The following is a 27787-nucleotide window of genomic DNA, read 5'->3' as shown; positions in this document are numbered from 1 at the left end:
TGTTGTAGGAATTACCATAATTATTAGAGGAATTACTAGGAAACGGCCTAGAATTAAAATTACCTCTATGCGCGTTGTTACCAAAATTGTTCCTACCAACAAAATTCACATCCATAGATTCATTATTATTCTCAATCAAAGTAGACAAAGGCATATCATTAGGATCAGTAGGAGCACTCTTATTAGCAAACAATTTCATAAGTTCATCCATCTTTCCACTCAAAACATTAATCTCTTCAATTGCATGCACCTTTTTACTAGTAGATCTTTCCGTGTGCCATTGAGAATAATTAACCAAAATATTATCTAGGAGTTTGGTAGCTTCTCCTAAAGTGATTCCCATAAAAGTGCCTCCCGTGGCCAAATCTAAAAGATTTCTAGAAGCAAAGTTCAATCCGGCATAATTTTTTTGTATAATCATCCAAAGATTCAAACCATGTGTAGGGCAATTACGTATCATTAATTTCATCCTCTCCCAAGCTTGTGCAACAAGCTCATGATCAAGTTGCTTAAAATTCATAATATCGTTCCTAAGAGAGATGATCTTAGCGGGAGGAAAAAACTTAGAGATAAAAGCATCTTTGCACTTATTCCATGAATCAATACTATTTTTAGGCAAAGACAAAAACCAAGCTTTAGCAGGATCTCTAAGTGAAAACGGAAATAGCTTAAGCTTAACAATATCATTATCCACATCTTTCCTATTTTGCATATCACACAAATCAAGAAAGTTGTTTAGATGGGTAGCGACATCTTCACTAGGAAGGCCAGAAAATGGATCTTTCATGACAAGATTCAGCAAAGCAGTATTAATTTCACAAGATTCAGCATCGGTAAGAGGAGCAATCTGAGTGCTAATAAAATCATTATTGTTGGTATTGGCAAAGTCACACAATTTAGTATTATCTTGAGCCATCGTGACAAGCAAGCAATCCAACACACAAGCGAACAAGAAACAGGCAAAATAGGCAAACTGGAAAAGAGAAGGAGAATGGAAAAAGAGGGCGAATAAAACGGCAAGGGTGAAGTGGGGGAGAGGAAAATGAGAGGCAAATGGCAAATAATGTAATGCGAAGGATAAGAGTTGTGATGGGTACTTGGTATGTCTTGAGTTGGCGTAGATCTCCCCGGCAACGGTGCCAGAAATCCTTCTTGCTACCTCTTGAGCACTGCATTGGTTTCCCCTTGAAGAGGAAAGGGTGATGCAGTAAAGCAGCGTAAGTATTTCCCTCGGTTTTTGAGAACCAAGGTATCAATCCAGTAGGAGACCACGCGCAAGTCACCTCGTACCTACACAAACAAATAGGAACCTTGCAACCAACGCGATAAAGGGGTTGTCAATCCCTTCACGGCCACTTGCAAGGGTGAGATCTGATAGAGATGATAACAATAAGATAAATATGTTTGGTATTTTTATGATATAGATTGAAAGTAAAGATTGCAAAATAAAATAGATTGGAAACTTGTATGATGGAAAATAGACCCGGGGGCCATAGGTTTCACTAGTGGCTTCTCTCAAGATAGCATAAGTATTACGGTGGGTGAACAAATTACTGTCGAGCAATTGATAGAAAAGCGAATAATTATGAGAATATCTAGGCATGATCATGTATATAGGCATCACGTCCGTGACAAGTAGACCGACTCCTGCCTGCATCTACTACTATTACTCCACACATCGTCCGCTATCCAGAATGCATCTAGAGTATTAAGTTCATAAGAACAGAGTAACGCCTTAAGCAAGATGACATGATGTAGAGGGATAAACTCATGCAATATGATGTAAACCCCATCTTTTTATCCTCGATGGCAACAATACAATACGTGTTGTTTCCCTTTTCGTCACTGGGATAGAGCACCGCAAGATTGAACCCAAAGCTAAGCACTTCTCCCATTGCAAGAAAGATCAATCTAGTAGGCCAAACCAAATTGATAATTCGAAGAGACTTGCAAAGATAAACCAATCATACATAAAAGAATTCAAAGAAGATTCAAATATTGTTCATAGATAGACTTGATCATGAACCCACAATTCATCGGATCTCGACAAACACACCGCAAAAGAAGGTTACATTGAATAGATCTCCAAGAGAATCGAGGAGAACTTTGTATTGATATCCAAAGAGAGAGAAGAAGACATCTAGCTACTAGCTATGGACCCGAAGGTCTGAGGTAAACTACTCACACATCATTGGAGGGGACATGGAGTTGATGTAGAGGCCCTCCATAATCAATGCCCCCTCCGGCGAAGCTCTGGAAAAGGCCCCAAGATGGGATCTCTTGGGTACAGAAGGTTGCGGCGGTGGAAATAGGGTTTCGTGGTGCTCCTGGATGTTTGCGGGGTATGTGAACATATATAGGAGGAAGAAGTAGGTCGGTTGAGCCACGAGGGGCCCACGAGGAGGGAGGGCGCGCCCAGGGGGTAGGCGCGCCCCCTGCCTCGTGGCTGCCTCGTTCGTTTCTTGACGTCCACTCCAAGTCCTCTGGATCACGTTTGTTCCAAAAATCACGTTCCCGAAGGTTTCATTCCGTTTGGACTCCGTTTGATATTCCTTTTCTACGAAACACTGAAATAGGCAAAAAAACAGCAATTTGGGTTGGGCCTCCGGTTAATAGGTTAGCTCCAACAATGATATAAAAGTGTAAAATAAAGCCCATTAACATCCAAAACAGATAATATAATAGCATGGAACAATCAAAAATTATTGATACGTTGGAGACGTATCATGTCATAGTTTGTACCTAGTATCTTAAATTGTTGCCATCTCATCAGCGGTGCCATTAGAAAATTATTTGGCACTGCTTTGGTAGTTTGTGCAGCCAACTTTGGTCCACACATCCGAGCAGCCAAGCAGTAAAATACTAAATCTTTGTAGCATGAAGGAACTGGGCATCGGAGCAACTACGTGCTCCAGAGTCCGGGTCCCTAACTTTTTTCCGCTGCATCAGCTCGCCAGTCCAGGGCACCGGTGCGAGATGTAGGTACAGTTGTCTTTACCCTAGTTTTGGCATACATAGTGGATGACCTTAGTGCTATTAGTTCTATGTTACTAAATTTGTGCATGTACACACCTGTTAGTATCAATTTGCTGTCATCCAAACATGGCCGCTATGTTGTTGCAGTTATATTTACCTTCCTCATAAAATGTTCAATTTGTTATTTATTGTACATGAGTAAGAACTTGTAGCGTCGTTGTAGTTAATTATAGCTTCTGATGTTCTAGAATTTGGTTGTTGTCTCAGTACCAATTATTTCATTTGCACATTGATCTTTTTGAGAAGATATGTCATAATTAACATGTTTCTTTAGTTTTTCAAAATAAGCATTGGTGATTTTCTATGTTGCTATAAACCCATTTCCCCTACAATTGTTACTGATCTAGTTTTAAATATTATAGGATGAACTGAAGTGTTCTTACTTGGAGTGGGTTGATCAAGAGTGGCCACAGTCTTTGAAGATGTGCCTAACGAAGTGATGACCCACAAGTATAGAGGATCTATCATAGTCCTTTCGATAAGTAAGAGTGTCGAACCCAACGAGGATCAGAAGGAAATGATAAGAAGTTTTCAGTAAGGTATTCTCTGCAAGCACTGGAATTATCGATAACAGATAGTTTTGTGATAAGATAATTTGTAACGGGTAACAAGTAATAAAAGTAAATAAGGTGCAGCAAGATGGCCCAATCCTTTTTTAGCAAAGGAAAAGCCTGGACAAACTCTTATATAAAGGAAAACGCTCCCGCGGACACATGGGAATTATCGTCAAGCTAGTTTTCATCACGTTCGTACGATTCACGTTCGATACTTTGATAATTTGATATGTGGGTGGACCGGTGCTTGGGTATTGCCCTTCCTTGGACAAGCATCCCACTTATGATTAACCCCTCTTGCAAGCATCCACGACAACAAAAGAAGTATTAAGGTAAACCTAACCATAGCATGAAACATATGGATCCAAATCAGCCCCTTACGAAGCAACTCATAAACTAGGGTTTAAGCTTCTGTCACTCTAGTAACCCATCATCTACTTATGACTTACCAATGCCTTCCCCTAGGCCCAAACAATGGTGAATTGTCATGTAGTCGACGTTCACATGGCACCACTAGAGGAGAGACAACATACATCTCATCAAAATATCGAACGAATACCAAATTCACATGACTACTTATAGCAAGACTTCTCCCATGCCCTCAGGAACAAACGTAACTGCTCACAAATCATATTCATGTTCATAATCAGAGGGGTATTAATATGCATAAAGGATATGAACATATGATCTTCCACCGAATAAACCAACTAGCATCAACTACAAGGAGTAATCAACACTACTAGTAACCCACAGGTACCAATCTGAGGTTTTGAGGACAAAGATTGGATACAAGAGATGAACTAGGGTTTGAGATGAGATGGTGCTGGTGAAGATGTTGATGGAGATTGACCCCCTCCCGATGAGAGGATCGATGGTGATGACAATGGTGATGATTTCCCCCTTCCGGAGGGATGTTTCCCCGGCAGAACAGCTCCACCGGAGCCCTAGATTGGTTCCGCCTCGTGGCGGCGGAGTTTCGTCCCGTGAGCTTGCTTATAATTTTTTCTCGGACGGAAGACTTCATATAGCAGAAGATGGGCACCCGAGGCCTACCAGGGGGGCCACGAGATAGGGGGTGCGCCCAGGGGGGTAGGGCGCGCCCCCCACCCTTGTGGCCAGGGTGTGGGCCCCCTCTGGTTAATTCTTTCACCGGTATTTTTTATATATTCCAAAATGTGCTCCTGTGAAGTTTCAGGACTTTTGGAGTTCTGCATAATAGGTCTCTAATATTTGCTGCTTTTCCAGCCCATAATTCCAGCTGCCGGCATTCTCCCTCTTCATGTAAACCTTGTAAAATAAGAGAGAATAGGCATAAGTATTGTGACATTATGTGTAATAACAGTCCATAATGCAATAAATATTGATATAAAAGCATGATGCAAAATGGACGTATCAACTCCGCCAAGCTTAGACCTCGCTTGTCCTCAAGCGAAAGCCGATATCGAAAAAATATGTGCACATGTTTAGAGATAGAGGTGTCGATAAAACAAAATATGGACATGAGGGCATCATGATCATTCTTATAACGGCAACACATGTATATATATATATTGTCATATGATTTATTCTGCTAAAGTAACAATTCATTCACAATTTCAAGTATGAATCGGAAACTTCATTGAAAACTAACAAACTATAATCTCAGTCATTGAAGCAATTGCAATTTATCACAACATTGGAAAGAGTCAATATAAGAGCTTTTCAGCAAGTCCACATACTCAACTATCATTTAGTCTTTCACAATTGCAAACACTCACGCAATACTTATGGGTATGGAGTTTTAATCGGACATAGAGAAATATAGGGGCTTATAGTTTTGCCTCACAACCTTTTACCTCAAGGGTAATCTCAACAGTAATAGTTCATGAAAACTCACATCCAATTAGCTATATATATCAGGATCTTTCCAACACATTGTGCATGCCAAAGGATAAAATGTAAAAAGGAAAGGTGAAAATCACCATGAATCTTGTATAAAGTATAAGGCAAGGATGAAAGATAGGCCCTTCACAGAGGGAAGCAGAGGTTGTCATGTGCTTTTATGGTTGGATGCACGAAATCTTAATGCAAAAGAATGTCACTTTATATTGCCACTTGTGATATGGACCTTTATTATGCAGTCCGTTGCTTTTATTTCTTCCACATCACAAGATCGTATAAAGCTTATTTTCTCCATGCTAATAAATCATACATATTTAGAGAGCAATTTTTATTGCTCGCAACAATGACAACTTACTTGAAGGATCTTACTCAATCCATAGGTAGATATGGTGGATTCTCATGGCAAAACTGGGTTTAAGGATATTTGGAAGCACAAGTAGTATCTCTACTTGGTGCAAAGAATTTGGCTAGCATGAGGGGGAAAGGCAAGCTCAACATGTTGGTTGATCCAAGACAGTATAATTTATTTCGGATGTAAGAAAACATAACCCATTACGTTGTCTTCCTTGCCCAACCTCAACTTTTTAGCATGTCATATTTTAATGAGTGCTCACAATCAAAAAGATGTCCAAGATAGTATATTTATATGTGAAAACCTCTCTTTCTTTATTACTTCCTATTAATTGCAACAATGACTAAAACTATGTTTGTCAACTCTCAACAACTTTTATTCATCATACTCTTTATATGTAAAGTCATTACTCTCCATGAGATCCATATGATCACTTTATTTCTTTTTATTCTTTCTATTCTCTTTTATTTTTATTCCCTCCACATCATGGCAAGATAATCAAGCCCTTGACTCATGACTAATCTTTATTATATATAGCTCACGGACTCGATTACATAGAAGGATCATAAAGCAAAACTCAAAACTAGATCATACTAAAACTTTATTCTACTAGATCAAGATATAACCAAAAGGATCAAACTAAGAAAAACGGTAAAGATAGGAGTGTGATGGTGATACGATACCGGGGCACCTCCCCCAAGCTTGGCAGTTGCCAAGGGGAGTGCCCATACCCATGTGTTTATGTCTCTTTCTTCGGGGGTGGAGGAGTTGGTGATGATGATGACAATTATGCCTTCAGCTTTTTCATGTTGTAATTGAGGAGAGCAATCTGCTCCTTTAAATCATCGACCTCCGATTCCAGCTTCAAGATCTTGTCACATAAATCTCCTTTGCTTTTCTGCCGAAAATGAGAAGGAATAGATAGGATGTTAGACAGTTTAGCCCTCTTAGGGAGACTAGACTTCTTGAACTTCACGTGCATATCCCTAGGTTGAGGTAGAGGAACGTCCTCCTCCAAACTTGAATCATTGATCCTTCTTAAACGAGCATCCTCCTCATCATCCGTAGTTCGATCACAAGGAGATAGGTCCCATAGGTCTTTGGGTCAGCAATGAGGTGTGAGACATAGCTCTCTCTGTCGGAGTCTTGAGATGACATCTTGCTCTAAATCTGCAGCAGAAACAGCTCGAAACAAAAACAGAGGATGTTTGCGTGGTACGGTGGTCAAAACCTTCGGGAGATTATATAATGAATTTTTACCGACCAAAAGAAGTATCGTGCAAGAAAACGGAGTCCGGAGAGCACACGAGGTGCCCATGAGGCAGGGGGCGCGCCCTCCACCCTCGTGGAAGCCTCGTGTCCTTTCCGGACTGCTTCTTATTTTCCTATTTTCTTAAATATTCCAAAACGGAGAAAAATTGCCATTAGAACTGTTTTGGAGTCGGTTTACTTACCGTACGACATACCTATTCCTTTTCGGAGTCTGAAACATTCTGGAAAGTGTCTCTTATGTATTCCTCCGGGGTTACGGTTTCAATAACATTAGTTTCAACATTTATGGGATTACCTGAGATATAATGTTTGATTCTTTGACCGTTCACCACCCTCGGATTTGTGCCTTCGAAGTTGTTGATTTTTATGGCATCGGAACGATAGACCTCCTCGATGATGTAAGGGCCTTCCCATTTAGAGAGGAGTTTGCCTGCAAAAAAAATCTTAAACGAGAGTTGTATAGCAATACATAATCACCTACATTAAACTCACGCTTTTGTATCCTTTTGTCATGCCATCTTTTAACTTTTTCTTTAAATAGTTTGGCATTCTCATAGGCCTAGGTTGTCCATTCATCAAGTGAGCTAATGTCAAATAGTCTCTTCTCACCGGCAAGTTTGAAGTCATAGTTGAGCTCTTTAATGGCCCAACATGCCTTATGTTCTAGTTCGAGAGGTAAGTGGCATGCTTTTCCATAAACCATTTTATACGGAGACATGCCCATATGATTTTTATATGCAGTTCTATAGACCCATAATGCATCATCAAGTTTCTTGGACCAATTCTTTCTAGATCTATTAACAGCCTTTTGCAAAATTAATTTAAGCTCTCTATTACTCAGTTCTACTTGACCACTAGACTGTGGATGATATGGAGATGCAATTCTATGATTAGCATCATACTTAGCAAGCATTTTACGATAAGCACCATGAATAAAATGTGAACCACCATCAGTCATTAAATATCCAGGGACTCCAAACCTCGAAAAAATAACTTCTTTAAGCACCTTAATAGAGGTGTTATGATCAGCACTACTAGTTGGAATAGCTTCTACCCACTTAGTAACGTAATCAACAGCAACTAAAATATGTGTATACCCATTAGAGGAAGGAAACAGTCCTATATAATCAAAGCCCCAAACATCAAATGGTTCAATAACAAGTGAATAATTCATAGGCATTTCTTGACGTCTACTAACATTACCAATTCTTTGACATTCATCACAAGACAAGACAAACTTACGGGCATCTTTGAAGAGAGTAGGCCAATAAAAACCGGATTGCAATACCTTATGTGCAGTTCTATCTCCAGCGTGGTGTCCTCCATAAGCCTTGGAGTGACACTTGCGTAGGATCTGTTCATGTTCATGCTCAGGTACACAACGTCTAATAACACCATCTACTCCTTCTTTATAAAGGTGTGAGTCATCCCAGAAGTAATGTCTTAAATCATAGAAAAACTTTTTCTTTTGCTGGTATGTGAAACTAGGTGGTATAAATTTAGCAACAATGTAATTAGCATAATCAGCATACCATGGAGCAGTACGAGAAGCATTTATGACAGCTAATTGTTCATCAGGAAAGCTATCATCAATAGGTAGTGGGTCATCAAGAACATTCTCTAACCTAGACAAGTTGTCTGCAACGGGGTTCTCAACTCCCTTTCTATCAATAATATGCAAATCAAATTCTTGTAGCAGGAGAACCCATCTAATAAGTCTAGGTTTAGCATCTTTATTTTCCATAAGATATTTAATAGCAGCATGATCAGTGTGAACAGTTACTTTAGAATCAACAATATAAGGTCTGAACTTATCACAAGTGAATACAACTGCTAAAAATTCTTTTTCAGTAGTAGCATAATTTCTTTGCGCACTTTCTAGAGTTTTACTAGCATATTGGATAACATTTAATTTCTTATCAACTCTTTGTCCTAGAACAGCACCTACAATATAATCACTAGCATCACACATAATTTCAAAGGGTAAATTCCAATCAGGTGGATGAACAATAGGTGCAAAAATCAAGGTTTTCTTATGTATTTCAAATGCTTCTACACAATCATCATCAAAGACAAAAGGAACATCTTTTTTTAAGAGACTAGTCAGAGGCCTGGAAATTTTTGAGAAGTCTTTAATGAACCTCCTATAAAAACCGGCATGACCAAGGAAACTTCTTATACCTTTAATGTCCTTAGGACACGACATCTTTTCAATAGCATCAATTTTAGCTTTATCAACTTCAATACCTCTTACAGAAATTTTATGCCCCAAGACAATACCTTCATTAACCATCAAGTGGCACTTCTCCCAATTCAAGACAAGATTAGTTTCTTCACATCTCTGCAAAACTCGATCAAGGTTGCTTAAGCAATCATCAAAAGAAGTTCCATATACGGAGAAATCATCCATGAAAACCTCAACAATTTTTTCACAAAAGTCAGAGAATATAGCAGTCATACATCTTTCAAAGGTAGCAGGTGCATTGCATAAACCAAAATGCATACGTCTATAAGCAAAGGTACCGAAAGGGCAAGTAAAAGTTGTCTTTTCTTGATCCTATTTTGACACAGGTATTTGAGAAAAACCAGAATAACCATCTAGAAAGCAAAAATGTGTATGTTTGGATAATCTTTATACCATTTGATCAATAAAAGGTAAAGGGTAATGATCCTTTTTAGTAGCTTTATTTAATTTGCGGAAATCAATTACCATTCTATAACCTGTAACAATTCTTTGTGGGATCAATTCATCTTTATCATTAGGAACAACAGTAATACCTCCCTTCTTAGGGACACAATGGACAGGACTTACCCATTGACTATCAGCAACGGGATAAATTATACCCGCCTCCAGAAGCTTTAGTACTTCTTTTCTTACCACTTCTTTCACCTTAGGATTTAACCGTCGTTGGTGATCAACAACCGGTTTCGCGTCTTTCTCCGAAATTTTTTTTGTGCTGGCATAGAGTGGGACTAATGCCCTTAAGATCATCAAGAGTATATCCAATAGCAGCACAGTGCTTCTTCAGAGTTTTTAATAATTTCTTTTCTTCATGGTCTGAAAGGTTAGCACTAATAATAACATGATATATCTTTTTCTCATCAAGATAAGCGTATTTAAGAGTATCAGGTAAAGGTTTAAGCTCAAACATGGTATCACCCTTGGGTGGAGGAGGATCCCCTAGGATTTCAACAGGCAAGTTGTGTTTCAAAATAGGTCCCTGTTTAAAGAATACTTCATCTATTTCCCTTCTTTCATTCATAAACATATCATTTTCATGGTCGAGCAAATATTGTTCTAAAGGATCATTAGGAGGCACGAAAATAGAAGCAAGACCAATAATTTCATCTTTACTAGGCAATTCTTTATCATGGGGTTGTCTACGAAATTTAGCAAAATTAAACTCATGAGGCATATCCCCCAAAGCAATAGTAACTACATCCTTTTTGTAGTCTATCTTAGCATTAACAATATTCAAGAAGGGTCTACCAAATATAATGGGACAAAAGATATCTTGTGGGGAACCAAGAACAAGAAAATCAGCAGGATATTTAACTTTCCGACACAAGACTTCAACATCTCTAACAATCCCAACTGGTGAAATAGTGTCTCTATTGGCAAGCTTAATTGTAACATCAATTTCCTCTATCTCAGCAGGTGCAATATCATGAATAATTTCTTTGTATAAGGAATGAGGTATTACACTTGCACTAGCTAGCACCCATATCACATAAGCCATGATAGCAATGATCTCCTATTTTGACAGAAATAACAGGCATGCCTACAACAGGTCTATGTTTATTTTTAGTGTCAGGTCTAGCAATTCTAGCAGCTTCATCACAGAAGTAAATAACATGCCCATCGATATTATCGGCCAAGAGATCTTTAACCATAGCTATATTAGGTTCAACTTTAATTTGCTCGGGAGGTGTAGGTGTTCTAGTATTACTCTTACGAACCACAGTTGAAGCTTTAGCATGATCCTTTATTCTAACAGGGAAAGGTGGTTTCTCAATATAAGCAGTAGGAACAACGGGATCAACATTATAAGTGATAGTCTTTTCTTCAACTTTAATAGGTGCAACTACTTTTACTTCAATGGGAGGATTATATTTAAACACTTATCCTTAGGGAGATCAACATGAGTAGCAAAGGATTCACAGAAAGAAGCTACTATCTCAGAGTCAAGTCCATATTTAGTGCTAAGTTCACGGAAAACATCGGTGTCCATAAAAGATTTAACACAATCAAACTTAGGTGTTATACCTTCCTCCTTACCTTCCTCGAGATCTCAATCTTCAGAGTTGCGTTTAATTTTTTCCAATAAATCCCATTTGAATTCAATAGTCTTCATCATGAAAGAGCCAGTACAAGAAGTATCGAGCATGGAGCGATTGTTGAGAGAAAGTCGAGCATAAAAAATTTGAATAATAATTTCTCTTGAGAGCTCATGATTGGGTCATGAATATAACATTGAATTAAGCCTCCCCAAGCTTGAGCGATGCTTTCTCCTACGTGAGGCCAAAAATTATATACATAATTACGATCACGATGAACCAGATGCATAGGATAAAACTTCTGATGAAATTCCAATTTCAATCGGTTGTAGTTCCATGATCCCATATCATCACATAGCCTAAACCATGTCAATGACTTTCCCTTCAAAGATAAAGGGAATACCTTCTTCTTGATAACATCCTCGGGCATACCTGCAAGCTTAAATAATCCACAAACTTCATCCACATAGATTAGGTGCAAATCGGGATGTAATGTTCCATCACTTGTGAAAGTATTAGCTAGTAGTTTCTCTATCATACCAGAAGGAATTTCAAAGTAAACATTTTCAGTAGGTTCAGTAGGTTGAGGAGCAACTCTTTGCTCTACTGGTCGGGGTGAAGATACCCCGAACAAGCCCCTCAAAGGATTATGTTCCATAGTAACAAGCGACAGTAAATTTCAGCACACTGTATAAATTTTTCCTTACCAAATTCCACCTACCAAAGACGCTTCACTCCCCTGCAACGGTGCCAGAAAAGAGTCTTGATGACCCACAAGTATAGGGGGTCTATTGTAGTCCTTTCGATAAGTACGAGTGTCGAACCCAACAAGGAGCAAAAGGAAATTATAAACAATTTTTAGTAAGGTATTCTCTGCAAGCACTAAAATTATCGGTAACAGATAGTTTTGTGATAAGGTAATTTGTAACGGGTAACAAGTAATAAAAGTAAATAAGGTGCAGTAAGATGCCCCAATCCTTTTTGTAGCAAAGGACAAGCCTGGATAAACTCTTATATAAAGGAAAACGCTCCCGAGGACACATGTGAATTATCATCAAGCTAGTTTTCATCACGTTCATATGATTCACGTTCGGTACTTTGATAATTTGATATGTGGGTGGACCGGTGCTTGGGTACTGCCCTTCCTTGGACAAGCATCCCACTTATGATTAACCCCTCTTGCAAGCATCCGCAACTACAAAAGAAGTATTAAGGTAAACCTAACCATACAATGAAACATATGGATCCAAATCAACCCCTTACGAAGCAACTCATAAACTAGGGTTTAAGCTTCTGTCACTCTAGCAACCCATCATCTACTTATGACTTCCCAATGCCTTCCCCTAGGCCCAAACAATGGTGAAGTGTCATGTAGTCGATGTTCACATGACACCACTAGAGGAGAGACGACATACATCTCATCAAAATATCGAACGAATACCAAATTCACATGACTACTTATAGCAAGACTTCTCCCATGTCCTCGGGAACAAACGTAACTACTGACAAATCATATCCATGTTCATAATCAGAGGGGTATTAATACACATAAAGGATCTGAACATATGATCTTCCACTGAATAAACCAACTAGCATCAACTACAAGGAGTAATCAACACTACTAGTAACCCACATGTACCAATCTGAGGTTTTGAGACAAAGATTGGATGCAAGAGATGAACTAGGGTTTGAGATGAGATGGTAATGGTGAAGATGTTGATGGAGATTGACCCCCTCCCGATGAGAGGATCGATGGTGATGACGATGGTGATAATTTCCCCCTCCCGGAGGGATGTTTCCCCGGCAGAACAGCTCTGCCGGAGCCCTAGATTGGTTCCGCCAAGGTTCCGCCTCGTGGCGGCGGAGTTTCGTCCCGTGAGCTTGCTTATGATTTTTTCTCGGACGAAAGACTTCATATAGCAGAAGATGGGCACCAGAGGCCTAGCAGGGGGCCCACGAGACAGGGGGGCGTGCCCAGGGGCGTAGGGCGCGCCCCCACCCTCATGGCTAGGGTGTGGGCCCCCTCTGGTTAATTCTTTTGCCAGCATTTTTTATATATTCCAAAACGTGCTCCCGTGAAGTTTCAGGACTTTTGGAGTTGTGCAGAATAGGTCTCTAATATTTGCTCCTTTTCCAGCCTAGAATTCCAACTGCCGACATTCTCCCTCTTGATGTAAACCTTGTAAAATAAGAGAAAATAGGCATAAGTATTGTGACATTATGTGTAATAAGTAATAACAGTCCATAATGCAATAAATATTGATATAAAAGCATGATGCAAAATGGACGTATCACGAAGCTTTAGAGCATGTATGAGGAAGAGAACACACGTAGGCTTAGAGAAAGGCCCTGTTTGGTTCAGCTTTTATCGACGGATTCCGCTACCGCGCAGCAAAATCTGAACCAAAGGACGAACCCAGCAGAATCCGATTCCAGAAATCCGCTGTCAAAATCTGAACCAAAAGCGGAAGTAGCCCAGGACGTGCTTTCCAAAATCTGATTCCGCTGCGGGCCAAAATCTGAAAAAGCTGTATCAGCTGGTTTGCCAAATGACCTACATCTTTTTCACATCAGATTTTCCACAGCTATTTTTCCACAACAGATTTTTCACAGCTGCTTTTAGAAATCCACAGTCGAACCAAACAGGGCCAAAGTCTTGTCAACGCTGAAGCATATTTCAAGACACGGGATAAAAAGTTGAAGGTGGAGAATGAGCTCAGATTTTTTTAATCAGACTTTGATAAGATGGTGTTGGCGAAGGAGGAGGCACTTTCCCAGTTGGCCCGTGCAAAACGGGTTCTTACTGAACTAAAAGCAAAGGTGGATAATACGAGCCTGGATGATCTCGATTAGGGAAATGAATATATTGTTCTTATGAAGTTGAACTAGCTATATGTTGTACTGTGATGTTTTCATGTAGCTACCATACTGTGATGTTATAATATATTTATGTGCCTGATATGAAATTGGCAAACAGCTGTTCGATATGAAATGTGAATTTACATAATACTAGAATTATTAATTGTAAACTAATAAACCTGCTAAATGTGTCATGGATCTTTGCAAACGGTTCTAGCAGCAAAAAGCTTGCGATGGATAGCCCAATGCCACACAGTTTTCTTCATCAATTTGTGTGTGATATAGTTGATAAAAGCAAACAATTAACCAAGGAAGACCGTGTGTGATAGTTACACCTTTCAGACACGAGCCTACACATAAAACTGTGTGGGATGTACGTACGAACGAAAACGTTTCCCCTGGATTGACTGTGTGGGATGTACATGTTGGGGAACGTAGCATAAATTCAAAATTTTCCTACGTGTCACCAAGATCTATCTATGGAGTCATCTAGAAACGAGGGAGGAGTGGATCTACATACCCTTGTAGATCGCGCGCGGAAGCGTTCAAGAGAACGGGGTTGATGGAGTCGTACTCGTCGTGATTCAAATCACCGATGATCCTAGTGCCGAACGGACAGCACCTCCGCGTTCAACACACGTACGGAACGGAGACGTCTCCCACGCCTTGATCCAGCAAGGAGGAGGGAGAGGTTGATGGAGATCCAGCAGCACAACGGCATGGTGGAAGTAGCGGGATTCCAACAGGGCTTCGCTAAGCGCTGCGGGAGGAGGGAGATGTGTCACGGGAGGGAGAGGGAGGCGCCAGGCCTTAGGTATGGTTGCTCCTCCTTTTCCCCACTATATATAGGGCCAAGGGAGAGGGGGGAGGCGCAGCCCTTGCCCCTTCCTCCAAGGAAGGGTGCGGCCAAGGGGGGGAGGAGTCCATCCTCCCCAAGGCACCTCGGAGGTGCCTTCCCCCTTTAGGACTCTCCCCTTTTTTTTCTCTCTTGGCGCATGGGCCTCTTGGGGCTGGTGCCCTTGGCCCATATAGGCCAAGGCACACCCCCTACAGCCCATGTGGCCCCCCGGGGCAGGTGGCCCCACCCGGTGGACCCCCGGGACCCTTCCGGTGGTCCCGGTACAATACCGGTGACCCCGAAACTTGTCCCGATGGCCGAAATAGCACTTCCTATATATAATTCTTTACCTCCGGACCATTCCGGAACTCCTCGTGACGTCCGGGATCTCATCCGGGACTCCGAACAACTTTCGGGTTACCGCATACTAATATCTCTATAACCCTAGCGTCACCGAACCTTAAGTGTGTAGACCCTACGGGTTCGGGAGACATGCAGACATGACCGAGACGTTCTCCGGTCAATAACCAACAGCGGGATCTGGATACCCATGTTGGCTCCCACATGTTCCACGATGATCTCATCGGATGAACCACGATGTCAAGGACTTAATCAATCCCATATTCAATTCCCTTTGTCTAGCGGTACGATACTTGCCCGAGATTCGATCGTCGGTATCCCGATACCTTGCTCAATCTCGTTACCGGCAAGTCTCTTTACTCGTTCCGTAACACATCATCCCGTGATCAACTCCTTGATCACATTGTGCACATTATGATGATGTCCTACCGAGTGGGCCCAGAGATACCTCTCCGCTTACACGGAGTGACAAATCCCAGTCTCGATTCGTGCTAACCCAACAGACACTTTCGGAGATACCTGTAGTGCACCTTTATAGTCACCCAGTTACGTTGTGACGTTTGGTACACCCAAAGCATTCCTACGGTATCCGGGAGTTGCACAATCTCATGGTCTAAGGAAATGATACTTGACATTAGAAAAGCTTTAGCATACGAACTACACGATCTTTGTGCTAGGCTTAGGATTGGGTCTTGTCCATCACATCATTCTCCTAATGATGTGATCCCGTTATCAATGACATCCAATGTCCATGGTCAGGAAACCGTAACCATCTATTGATCAACGAGCTAGTCAACTAGAGGCTTACTAGGGACATGGTGTTGTCTATGTATCCACACATGTATCTGAGTTTTCTATCAATACAATTATAGCATGGATAATAAACGATTATCATGAACAAGGAAATATAATAATAACTAATTTATTATTGCCTCTAGGGCATATTTCCAACAGTACATAAGAATGGAAACGTATTCCTTGGATTGACTGTGTGGGATGTACATACCTACGGGAATGATTTCTGGAATTCACCGTGTGGGATGTACATACCTACGGAAATGATTTTTGGGATTCACCATGTGGGATGTACATACCTACAGAAATGATTTCTGGGATTCACCGTGTGGGATGTACATACCTACGGAAATGATTTCTGGGATTCACCGTGTGGGATGTACATACCTACGGAAATGATTGAGTTTCGATGCCTCGCCCGATCGCACATGGCCCCAGCCTGGGTCCCAGGAGGGCCTATCCCCGACGATTTATGGGTCATGTGGGAAGGACACCCTATCGCACACACTCACTTAGCGACAGTTTCATATGCCATCGCGGAAAGCGGTTAAAAACCGTTTGTTTAGGACCGACGCGCACCAGTTGATCAAGCGATGGCGAAGCGCCCGGTCTAGCCAAGGTGATGGAGCAGGTCGGTAAGGTGACATAAGAGCCCCCACGCATGCCGACGTGCCGGAGTAAGCCAGCGAGGTGGATGTTGGCTCGATGAGGTGACAATGGGGTGATGTCGACGCATGTCAAAATTTGTGACGTGGTCAATACTAGCTTGATGAAGTGACGGCGCGCCTGACCCACTCAATCCATGGGGTGATGATGTCGTCTTGACGACGTGGAACTCCTGGTCGGCTAACCTGTAGGTGGACATGCGACGTGGTTGATGTCGGCTTGATGGAGTGATGATGCAGTTGATGCTGGCGTAGGTCAGCATCTGTGGAGCAACAAAGTCAGGTTCGTTTGACACCGACGTGATGGTGAAGATCACCTCGAAATAGGCTCAAATTTTGTGGCTACATGTTTGAGAACAAGAAACAATACTTTAGAAAAAAAGTTCCTCCAAGAAAGATGTCCGGTAACCCATTCATGAAAAAGAAGAACTTGAGTTGGATTCGTTTTCATGCAGAAATCAGATCCCAAAATTGGTGCACTCCTTGGACTCGTCCTTGAGCTTGAACAGTCAGATCGAGCTGAATTTTTGAGGGGTTGTCGACATAGGAATGCCGCAGCTGATAAACTATTGGATTTTCCAAAGGACGTCTAAGCTGCTCGCTGGACTGTTCGTCCCAAACTCATGCGGATTTGCGCCCAAATTCGACATGGCTCTAGTACATCGATGATTGCCGAAGATTTCTCCATCAAAAACCGTTGAACTACAAGGTCGTTGTAGGCTCAGTTCCGCACAATTCTACTGAAGCAATCACCAAAGCGATGCTCGAGGAGGCGGTGGTGGCCAAAACTAATCCAACTTCCAGAAAATTCCGCACGGTCGCGTGAGGGCATTGTTAACATTGAGCCCTTGAGCTCCATGCATAATCATGTATGGGGTACAAAGTACAAGATGATCTACCTCGAGATCGTATGTGAATGAATCTATTGAATATGGGATGATCTATTGACTAACCTAGCCTCAGTTTATATAGTACACAAGAGGCATAGGATAATAGGAGTACTCGTCTTATGCACCAAGACTTGTGAAATCTCCCTTATATGCGTCATGGGCCGTTCCAAGTGGCTCGCTAATGAACCGCCACGGGGGTCCTCGGCTCGAACCTCCTAGTTGGAAGATGACATGGTGAGTACCCTCTAGTCTAGGACACCATCACAGAGATGTGTGCTTGAGCGGAGGCCTTCGTCAGGCAGTGCACGACGACGTTGGTGAGACCGGCGTGACCGGAGGGATACAATGTAGAGATCTTCATCGACGGTCAGGTCTGGCTAGATCGTCAGAGAAGAGGGCGTTGGTGCACGGTTCTGTACGACAGCGATCTCGACGTCAAATTCAGACCTGTCATACATCGGGATGTGTGATTTTTTCTAGGTTTTCTTTAGGGACTCTTCATGTTAGGTCTGGGGCGACGGAGTGGCGGTGTTGCCCGAGGGTAGGAATAGTGTTCTACTCGTCCTATCCCTGTTCCGTTGGTATGTCTTCAACCGACGAGAGACGTGTGGAGTTGTGTCTCCGACGGGTCTTCCCGTATTAGATCGGTTTTGGTTTTCGATTGATCCGCCTGGATTCGGTCGACTTTCGTGGTCTTTGGAGTCTCTACAAGCTCTTTTTGGGGTTTTTTTTCCTTCAAGGCAGCGATTTGCTTTGTAGATCCCAGCTGCCGGCGTCTTCTGGTCTGCATCGATGACTTTTCGACCGCTTCTTATACCAACTCTGGGGTTTCAAAAAGTTTGCTTTGCCGAGGCGGAGGCCCAGAGACGACATCGAGTTATTCTCATGATGCACTAATCGGTGGATGCAGGAGGAAGAAGCGCTCGGCATCTCTAAGATTTTGATTTTCCTATTTTCCTATTTTTTAGGGGTGATTTTTTTCATGTAAGGGTGTGTTTGTAAGGATATTTAACATATGCCCTTGGGCCTTTTCGGTTTTTTTTCCAGGAGTTCAAGGAGGCTACGAGAAAGGAGGACACTGGAATGGGCCGCCTTCCTCGTGAAATTGGACAAAACAACGTATTTTTGTTTGGCTCGACAGAATAACACACCCCTGTACACGAACCCTTAACCCTCCCCCCTCCCCCCAGACGCCGCCTCCCTGCCGCCGCGTCCTCGCTCTCGCAAGCACCACCGGCGACACCCCCGTCTCCGGCGACCGGCTTCCTAGCGCCCTCCCCGCTCGCCCCCTCGGCGCGCAGCGCATCCACGTGCGCGGCGACCCTCCTCGTCGCGTTAAGCACACCCAGCTCGACGGTCCTCCAACCCAAGGCGAGTCCCTCGTCCTCCCCTAGATCCCATCCCTCCTTGCACGCTCTCGCCGTCGGATACGGGAGGCCGCTGATTCCGTGGCTAAGTCCAGACTAGAAGTGAAGTTGGCCGTCGAGTTTTAGGTTGGATGGTGGAGAACTCGGTAGATTCTAGATTGTGGTTGTCCTTTCTGGATCAGTTTACTGCTGCAGCTGCGCCAGCATATGTTGTTTTCCTGCAACTGGTCTTTGGGTCAGTGAACGCGAGTCGGAGACACAGGGTGATAACACTGTTTGTATCATTTGTTTCTTTCAGTTTCAATCATGGCGCGCCGAGGATTGATGGAGCAGGACCTAACCAAGCTTGATGTCACCAAGCTGCACCCGTTGTCGCCTGAAGTTATCTCGCGCCAAGCAACGATCAACATCGGTACTGATTCCGTCCTTCTGGCAATGTTTTGATGTTCAGTAATTATCAATATGGAGAATTTACGGGCGTTCAACAGTACAAAGCTATGTGGATTGTCCCTTATGTTCTCCGTAATTAGTATGATGTGTGGAATGTTTGCTGTTTACTGTTGTACATTCTCTGGTGGTGCCTATTATATTACCTTCCTCCCAAATTATTGTGTCTATGTATATATTTCACAGTGGAGTTTCATTTGCATGATGTTGCTCTTTTTTTTTGTGGTACTTAGATGTTGCAACCATTGTCTTATCTCTGTATATGCACCTGTTTAAGCCTTGACCACGATGCTGAAGCCTCACCTGTTGTTTTTTTGGTTGCGCTTAATCCTTTTGTGACTGCATGGGGGGAAGCAATATGATTTCTTTTTATGATAGTGCGATGGATCATGTATTGCCTTAAGTGATGCACATGACGTCTCACTTATTTAAGAATAATAAATGCCATTTTTGGAAAATGCCATTGGAACTCTTAAAGCCAGGGTGCTTTGATGGAGCAAACTTTCCTAGTACAACTAGTGGATTTTGTTTGTGGTTTTGTTTTGTGAACCATCAATTACTCTTGTTTGTTTTTATCATAGTTCAAAAAGGCGTTCCTAGGCGCTCGCCTAGGCGTGCTTAAGCGCTGGGTGTTGGCATAACGCCTCACTTGGCACTAAAAAAAGGGGTGGCCTCGATGCAGCAAGGGAGAGAGGATGAAGGGGGGGGGGGGGGGCGGTGTGAGGAGTATACCTAGATTTTCAGTCGACTGTACACGTACGGGAGCTCTATTAGGAGAACAGGAAGATGGGCCTGTGGTTTAATAGGCCAGCCCAGCCCATCTAGCTTATTTCTTCATGCTACAGTACTAACACCTACTCGCGCCTAAGCAGCGCATAAGCTATCAATGCACAAGTAGGTGGCCAAACGCATGATTAACGCCTAGCGCTTATTTGAACTGTGTTTTTTATCTATATTTTTACGTGGCATTTGGGTCATATCCGAATTTTAGGTGACTTTGTGCGGTGGCATGATATTTGCGATCTTTATGTTACACCTCAGGTACAATTGGTCACGTGGCCCATGGGAAGTCTACTGTTGTGAAAGCTATATCTGGAGTTCAGGTATCATTCATTCTGTTGGCCACATTTTCTTTCCATTCTGTGTAAAGCCTGTTAAGGCCTCTTTTGGTTCATAGGATAGGATTATCGTAGGAATAGGAATCTTGTAGGAAATGAGATGACATGTATCTCAAATCCTATGAGTAGGAATAGGAAACAAGATGTCATTTGGTTGACACCAAAGGAATTTTTCCATTGAGTCTAGGCTCATTTTTATTTTCCTATGAAATGTGGAGGATAGGAACCAATCCTATATAGGAATAGGAATCCATTCCTATGAACCAAAGGGCTCTAAAGGAAAAAATCATATAAGAATTCTATCCTCTAGAATTCCTATGAAATTCCTCCAAACCAAAGGAGGCCTAAGTATTTATCACATTTATCAGTAACCCTTGTGAGTTTGCCATATTACTCAAATACATCATGCTAATATTACTTTTGGTTAAATAAATGAGTAAACTACACCTAGCACTTGCTAGGAATGCGCTGCAGATTTCTTTAAACCTGATTGATAATAGCATAGTCTGGGAATTCATTTAACATTACTATTAGAAAAAATATAAGTGCTCTAGTTCTCGGCTCGAGTGATGGCACTGTTGTAATTCATGCTACCTTTGTTTGTTGCAATAATTTCTAGAATGATTACTAACTAAATGGATGTTGATGTGCTCATTCTGTTCCATATGGAATTTTTTTAGTATTATTATTGTCTGATGCCTTTGTTTTGATTTTTAGACTGTTCGCTTCAAGAATGAGCTTGAACGTAACATCACTATCAAGCTGGGATATGCTAATGCAAAAATCTATAAATGCGAAGATGACAGATGTCCACGACCAATGTGTTACAAGTATGCTAAATTTCTTATCTTCTTTACCTGATTAGCTTCTATTACTGTCAGCCTCTACATTTTAGAGCAACGAACTTCAGGGGGCACTGTTCCATGCTCCTATAAATTATTGAACCTGTATGCTCATATGATTATTTTCTAGTGAATACAATGTAGAACTCATGATTGAAATCTCAAATTTGATCCCCAGAATTAGATAACGTATGATTATTTACCAGACCCAAAATTACTGCTTTGGTTTTAAACTCTTGGACACTATTTGACTTCAATTCATCAATTATATAAAGGGCTTATGGAAGCGGGAAAGAAGATACTCCTGCCTGTGATGTTCCTGGATTTGAAAACACTAGGATGAAGCTCCTGAGACATGTTTCCTTTGTTGATTGCCCGGTATGATGTAGCTCTACCCTTTTTCTGTTATGAATGTTCTCTTCTGCGTATCTAGTACATGAATGCTTACAGGTACTCCCTCCGTCCAAAAATACTTGTCATCAAAATGAATAAAAAGGGGTGTATCTAGAACTAAAATACGTCTAGATATACCCCCTTTTATACATTTTGATGACAAGTATTTCCGGACGGAGGGAGTAGTACATAGCCCGACCATTTCTTGCCCTACCCAAGTGATTAGTAACATTTTTGCATTCTACAGTTTTACTTGCATCACCATAGATAATAATGGCTTGTTTACACTTGTAATTGTACCACCATAGATAATAATTATAATGGCTGTTTACACTTCTAATTGTATCGCCAAATTATTCAAGTGAATCATTATATTAATTAGGAAGTCATCAGAGTTTTCTGATGGACCATTACATATTCTTTTCATTATTGGAACTTGAATATGATATTACGTAAATGTTGTATGTCTTTACAATATCTACCTTGTTGAACAGGGCCACGACATTCTCATGGCTACAATGCTTAATGGAGCAGCCATCATGGATGGAGCCTTGCTTCTGATAGCAGCAAATGAAAGTTGCCCACAACCCCAGACATCTGAGCATCTAGCAGCAGTTGAAATCATGCGTCTCCAACATCTCATAATTTTGCAGAATAAGATTGATCTTATCCAGGAAAGTGCAGCAATGAACCAGCATGAAGCAATCCAAAAATTTATCCAGGTCACTACTGTTTGTCATTTCTCGTGTTATAAATACATGTCTTCTCTTTCATGGTTTGATCTTTTTCACTACCATATGTGCAGGGCACGATAGCTGAAGGTGCTCCTGTGGTGCCAATATCTGCCCAGCTGAAGTACAACATTGATGTGATCTGTGAATACATTATTAAGAAAATCCCCATTCCGGAAAGGAACTTCACTTCACCTCCCAACATGATTGTTATTCGTTCCTTTGATGTCAACAAGCCTGGTTCAGAGGTTGATGAAATTAGGGGTGGGGTAGCAGGTGGCAGCATTCTCAGGGTATGTAGATATATAAACTGAATTAGATCATGAGTGTTCTTGCTTTTCGTGTGGTAAATATAAACTGAGTGTGGATTATAATTTACAGGGAGTCCTCAGGGTGAACCAGAACATTGAAGTTCGCCCTGGCATTGTCATGAAGGATGAGAGTGGCAACATCAAGTGCACCCCAATCTATTCAAGGATTGTCTCGCTCTACGCTGAGCAGAATGAACTCCAATTTGCTGTGCCAGGAGGGCTTATTGGTGTGGGAACAACCATGGATCCAACTTTGACTCGTGCTGACAGGCTGGTTGGCCAGGTTCTAGGAGAAATCGGGTCGCTCCCTGACGTATTCGTGGAGCTCGAGGTTTGTCGAATCTTTGCTGCCTCGTGATTTTAGCCAAACAGAGACAGCTATTAATGACAATCCTTGGACATTGCTTTGCAGATCAACTTCTTCCTTCTCCGAAGGCTGCTGGGTGTCAGAACAAAGGGTACAGAGAAGGCAGGTAAGGTCTCCAAGCTCACCAAGGGGGAGATCCTGATGCTTAACATCGGATCCATGTCCACCGGCGCCCGTGTGGTCGCCGTGAAGAACGATCTCGCCAAGCTCCAGCTCACCGCGCCCGTCTGCACAAGTAAAGGCGAGAAGGTCGCGTTGAGCCGCCGTGTCGAGAAGCATTGGCGCCTCATTGGATGGGGCCAGATCCAAGCTGGTGCGACCCTCGAAGTTCCACCGTGCCCGCTCTGAAGCACACCCGCCCTCTGAAACGAAAAGCCGCATAGCTTGCGAAACAAGAGAAGCGAAATGTGGGAGGGCAGAGAGCTCCTAGGTACAGTTTTTGTGAGGTGGAGGAGAAAACATTATGAGTCTGAAAGTTTTTTTATTGCGGGATTTGTCTACGCTTTCTCGTTTTCCGAATTTAGGATTTGTTATACTTGCTGTGTTATCATGGCCGTGGTTAGTAGGTGAGCAACCTACTACTTTGGTTCAGGTTTGCCCTAATCGTCTTGCCTATTTTTCATTGACTCCATTTGTCAGTATTGCTCCTAATTTTACTCAGTTTGTGCCTTGTTTGTTGACTGCAATGTTACTTGCCAACAAGTTGTAGTACGTGCTCTCTCCGTTTCTAAATATAAGCCCTTTTAGAGATTTCATTTCAATAGAGACTATATACGAGGGCTCTGTTTCTAAATATAAGCCCTTTTAAAAGATTTCAATAGGGACTACATACAAGGGCTGGCAATGTGGATTACCCAGGAGGTATCCCCGTGACAACTTTTCCATGCCCGTCCCCATCCCTATACTTGTCTGCAGGGATGAAAATATTTCCATACCCGTCCTGTCAGGTATTTTATCCGTGGAAAAACCTAGACATGCAATTAACAACAATCTTCAACAGCATTTCAATAGGAAAAATATATAGTATTTTGGCATAATAAATAATATGTTGTTGCTAGGTTAGGGCTTTTTTAGTGCTTTTTGGCCAATGGGGTGGGATGGGTGAAAATTTGGGTGGTTAAGGACAGGAATTACACGTGATCTACGAATATTAGAGCCCACATCTACGTCCTTAACAGGTAAGGTGGGTAACGGTTACGGGTAATGCTGTCCCATCCTCATCCCCGTCTTGCATGCTGGTAAGGTATTTGACCCACCAGCTCTCACGTGGACATTAAAGCTTGAATACAGATGCATATATACGCATTTTAGTGTGTAGACTCACTCATTTTGCTCCGGGTAATGCTGTCCCATCCTCATCCCCGTCTTGCACGCTGGTAAGGTATTTGACCCACCAGCTTTCCCGTGGGCATTAAAGCTTGAATACAGATGCATATATACGTATTTTAGTGTGTAGACTCACTCATTTTGCTCCGTATGTACTTTATATCAGAATCTTTATAAAAGGACTTATATTTAGGAACGATGCCAAGAAAGGTTGCTAGTTTACGAAATAAATTTTGAGGAGGACAAGTTGCTAGTTTACCAAATAAATTTCTACTTTTAATTACAACCTTGAGAGGAGGCTACATTGCCTATTTCATTTGACTCCATTATTATGTCTTGCCTTGAGCAGGGTTCAGTTGGTCCTAATTTTTCTCAGCATGTGCCTTGTTTGAGTTTTTTGACTATGACAATAATACTGTATGCTTCCCAATCGTAGTGAAAGGTAATCGACGACTGTTGTTTGAAAGGAAAACAGATGAACGGCTGGATGAATCGGAAAGAAAATCCCGTCCGAGTGGGTTTACGCACGACGAAGCAATGTACGCAATCTGTATGCCGCTCTGACTATTACCAATTATAGTCCTCCACATCAGTTTGTTTGGAAAAAGAAACTTTTGTAGATGTAACATTACACTGGGCTTTCCGAGCTGAGTGTAGGATGCGCTCACTTGCATAACAGGGTTGTATGGCGGTATTAAGTACTATCCGAATTATCCAATCCAACTCAAGTGGTATAAATTAGTATCCTAAAAGATGTTATTAACTCAGATGAACCACACTTATCATATATACTTAAATAGTTGATCTCACTAACTCAATTATTTTGAAATGTAACTGTATCAATTCATCATGTCATCATGTCTCATTAAATATAATTCTCTCAACATACAACTATGCCTCTATGCATGAAAGAAAATACCCATCTTAGCATGCATCAAGAATGTTATTTATGTTAGATGTAAATTTTCTATAACTATATTAATCCAATATATTAAATATGCTTGAGTATCAATTCTCATATTGCTAATCAGAATACTAAAGTTTATCCTATCAAATCTCATAAAAGTTACTACATCTAATTCTCGCTGCAACGCGAGGGTATCATCTCTAGTTTTAGAAAGGATCCTTTGCTCATTAAATATACAGTTTTGTTAGAACTCATCTAGATGAGATATAATTTGGTCTTATTCACCTTTTATAGCTATTGGATATGATGCTATAAGATGCGTGTGTGCTGACATGGATTGTATCTGTTTTAGTTTTCAAAAAATGAATGAGACCAAATTATATCTCATCTAGATGAGTTCTAGGTGCTCCCTTAAATATATATAAGACGTTCTGTTGAGGGTATAGGAGTTTAGCACTGGACAATTTTACCCCTTTGAAAGTTTTTAAGGGGCGGTGTACAAATAACTGTAGAAAAAAATGGGATCAGCTAAGGACACAAAGGTTAGGGGCTCAGAGCGCGCTGCAGTCCGCGGTCTGGAACGAAAGTTCTCCCTTGCCGATGTCGTAGAGCAGGTGCAAGTCTTGCTGCTGGAAGTTGCCGATGACGCTCTCGTAACCCCCTTCCTCGATCAGCATGCACGCCGTCGACTTGTCCACGGGCCCCCAGTAGCTCCCCGCCGGCACCGCCATGTCCGCACCGCCGCTGAAGTGGAAGACCAGCGCCGGCACGACCTTGTCGACGTCGTCCCGTGCCACACACAGGTCCAGTCCGGTGTCCGCCGGCGGCTGCACGAGGCTGCGGTTCAGCTGCCGGGTCACCTCCTCGCCCAGCGCCCTGTACGCGGCGTCGGCGAGGGCCGTCACAGGGCTGCCGGTGTCGATGATCACCCCGCCGGACCAATACCCAGCAGCGATCCGCCTGAGCTCGAAGGCCGCGCTGGGGATCGGCAGCTTGGTCTTCCCCACGCTGATCCCCGTCAAAGGGAGGTAGTAGAACGTGCTGTAGGGGTACTCCTTGGGGCTCTTCACGAACGGTATGGATGTCACGGCGCCGCCGGCGCCGCTCAGGCTCGCCGACGCGCCGACGAACAGGTGGCTGGATGCGCCGTGGTTGCGGAGATAGGGGGTGAGGCAGTAGGAGAACTTTGTGGCGCCCGTCTGGGAGACGAGCGACAGGCGGCCGCGGCCGAGCCCGATGAGCCCGGACGCGCCGTTCAGGGCGCCCTTCGCGATCTGCGTCAGGCTCACGCACCCGAAGGCCAGCCTCGCCGCGCCGGACTGGAAGGTGAAGGCCTCCGTGCCGAGCGACCCGATAACGCTGCCGGCGCCGTAGCTGGCGATGAAGGTGCAGCTGCCGTCCAGGCCGCAGAGGTGCACGCCGTTGGCCGCGCACAGCTTGGCGCTGTCCGCGCACGACACGGGCGCGAAGCTCGCCGAGCTCGACAGGTTGTAGTAGGGCAGGTCCTGCTTGGCGCACGCCTTGAGGCACGTCGTCGCGCACTGGGTCCAGATGAGGTTGCTGCCGGTGTCGATGAGGGCGTCCGCGCGCTGGGGCGGGTCGCCGATGAGGTACTCGGCGATGTACTGCCGGGTGGCCAGGTGGACCGGCGCGCTCACGTCGCCGACTGCCCCACGCTGCTGCTGCATGGAGGCCAGGCGTTCCCGGCTTAGGGCGACGGCGCGCCGCACGCGCTCCTCCGTGGTGTAGCCGGCCTTGTCGTCGACGTGGGTGAGCTTCATGCGGAGCCCTGCCCCTGCGCTGGTGCTACTTGTGACGAGGCTTGCGCTGGAGCACAGTAGCACGAGCAGCAACACCAAAGTTCGCGCCATTTTTCGAAGTTTTGCTCGCTAGTGACGATCGAGCGGGGAATAGAGGATGAATATAGATCGATGGATGCTATCGTCTTCGCGACATTCTTGAGGATAGATAATGGGTGGCAATGCACAGATAGTTTGACGCCGGGTAGACTTACAAATTACCAATCACTGTTGATACCGACGCTGAACATGACTGCAGTGGCACCGTGCGTGAGACGAGTCTAAGGTAGGGGTCGGTCTCATGTCATTTATTTTCGGAGATGATAAGTCCCGAACGTCCGGATTTTAAGTATGATAACTCGAATGTTTTTCATAGCAATTTTAGTTCACGCCAGATTG

At 42.9% G+C, this 27787-nt stretch overlaps 2 protein-coding genes across 2 annotated transcripts; one reads left to right on the top strand and one right to left on the bottom strand.

Annotated features, from left to right (window-relative positions):
- The first annotated feature begins 18966 nt into the window (after window positions 1-18966).
- LOC125508004 (eukaryotic translation initiation factor 2 subunit gamma) lies at window positions 18967-23982 on the top strand. The gene is made up of 9 exons (XM_048672549.2): window positions 18967-19151; window positions 19446-19559; window positions 20636-20697; window positions 21430-21542; window positions 21830-21932; window positions 22442-22669; window positions 22753-22971; window positions 23060-23320; window positions 23402-23982. Exons 2-9 carry the CDS (start codon window positions 19454-19456, stop codon window positions 23702-23704), a joined length of 1395 nt encoding a protein of 464 aa, XP_048528506.1. The 5' UTR covers window positions 18967-19151; window positions 19446-19453; the 3' UTR covers window positions 23705-23982.
- Window positions 23983-26005: 2023 nt separating this feature from the next.
- Window positions 26006-27512, bottom strand: LOC125508003 (aspartic proteinase nepenthesin-1). Its single transcript, XM_048672547.2, has one exon. It carries the CDS (start codon window positions 27458-27460, stop codon window positions 26141-26143), a length of 1320 nt encoding a protein of 439 aa, XP_048528504.2. The 5' UTR covers window positions 27461-27512; the 3' UTR covers window positions 26006-26140.
- Window positions 27513-27787: the final 275 nt, after the last annotated feature.

The sequence above is a fragment of the Triticum urartu genome, chromosome 5A (assembly GCF_056163025.1).
Source record: "Triticum urartu cultivar PI428250 chromosome 5A, HENAU_Tu73, whole genome shotgun sequence".
In the NCBI taxonomy this organism is placed as follows: Eukaryota; Viridiplantae; Streptophyta; class Magnoliopsida; order Poales; family Poaceae; genus Triticum; species Triticum urartu.
The sequence above is the reverse complement of the archived record's forward strand: the minus strand, read 5'-3'. Positions and strand labels throughout refer to the sequence as shown.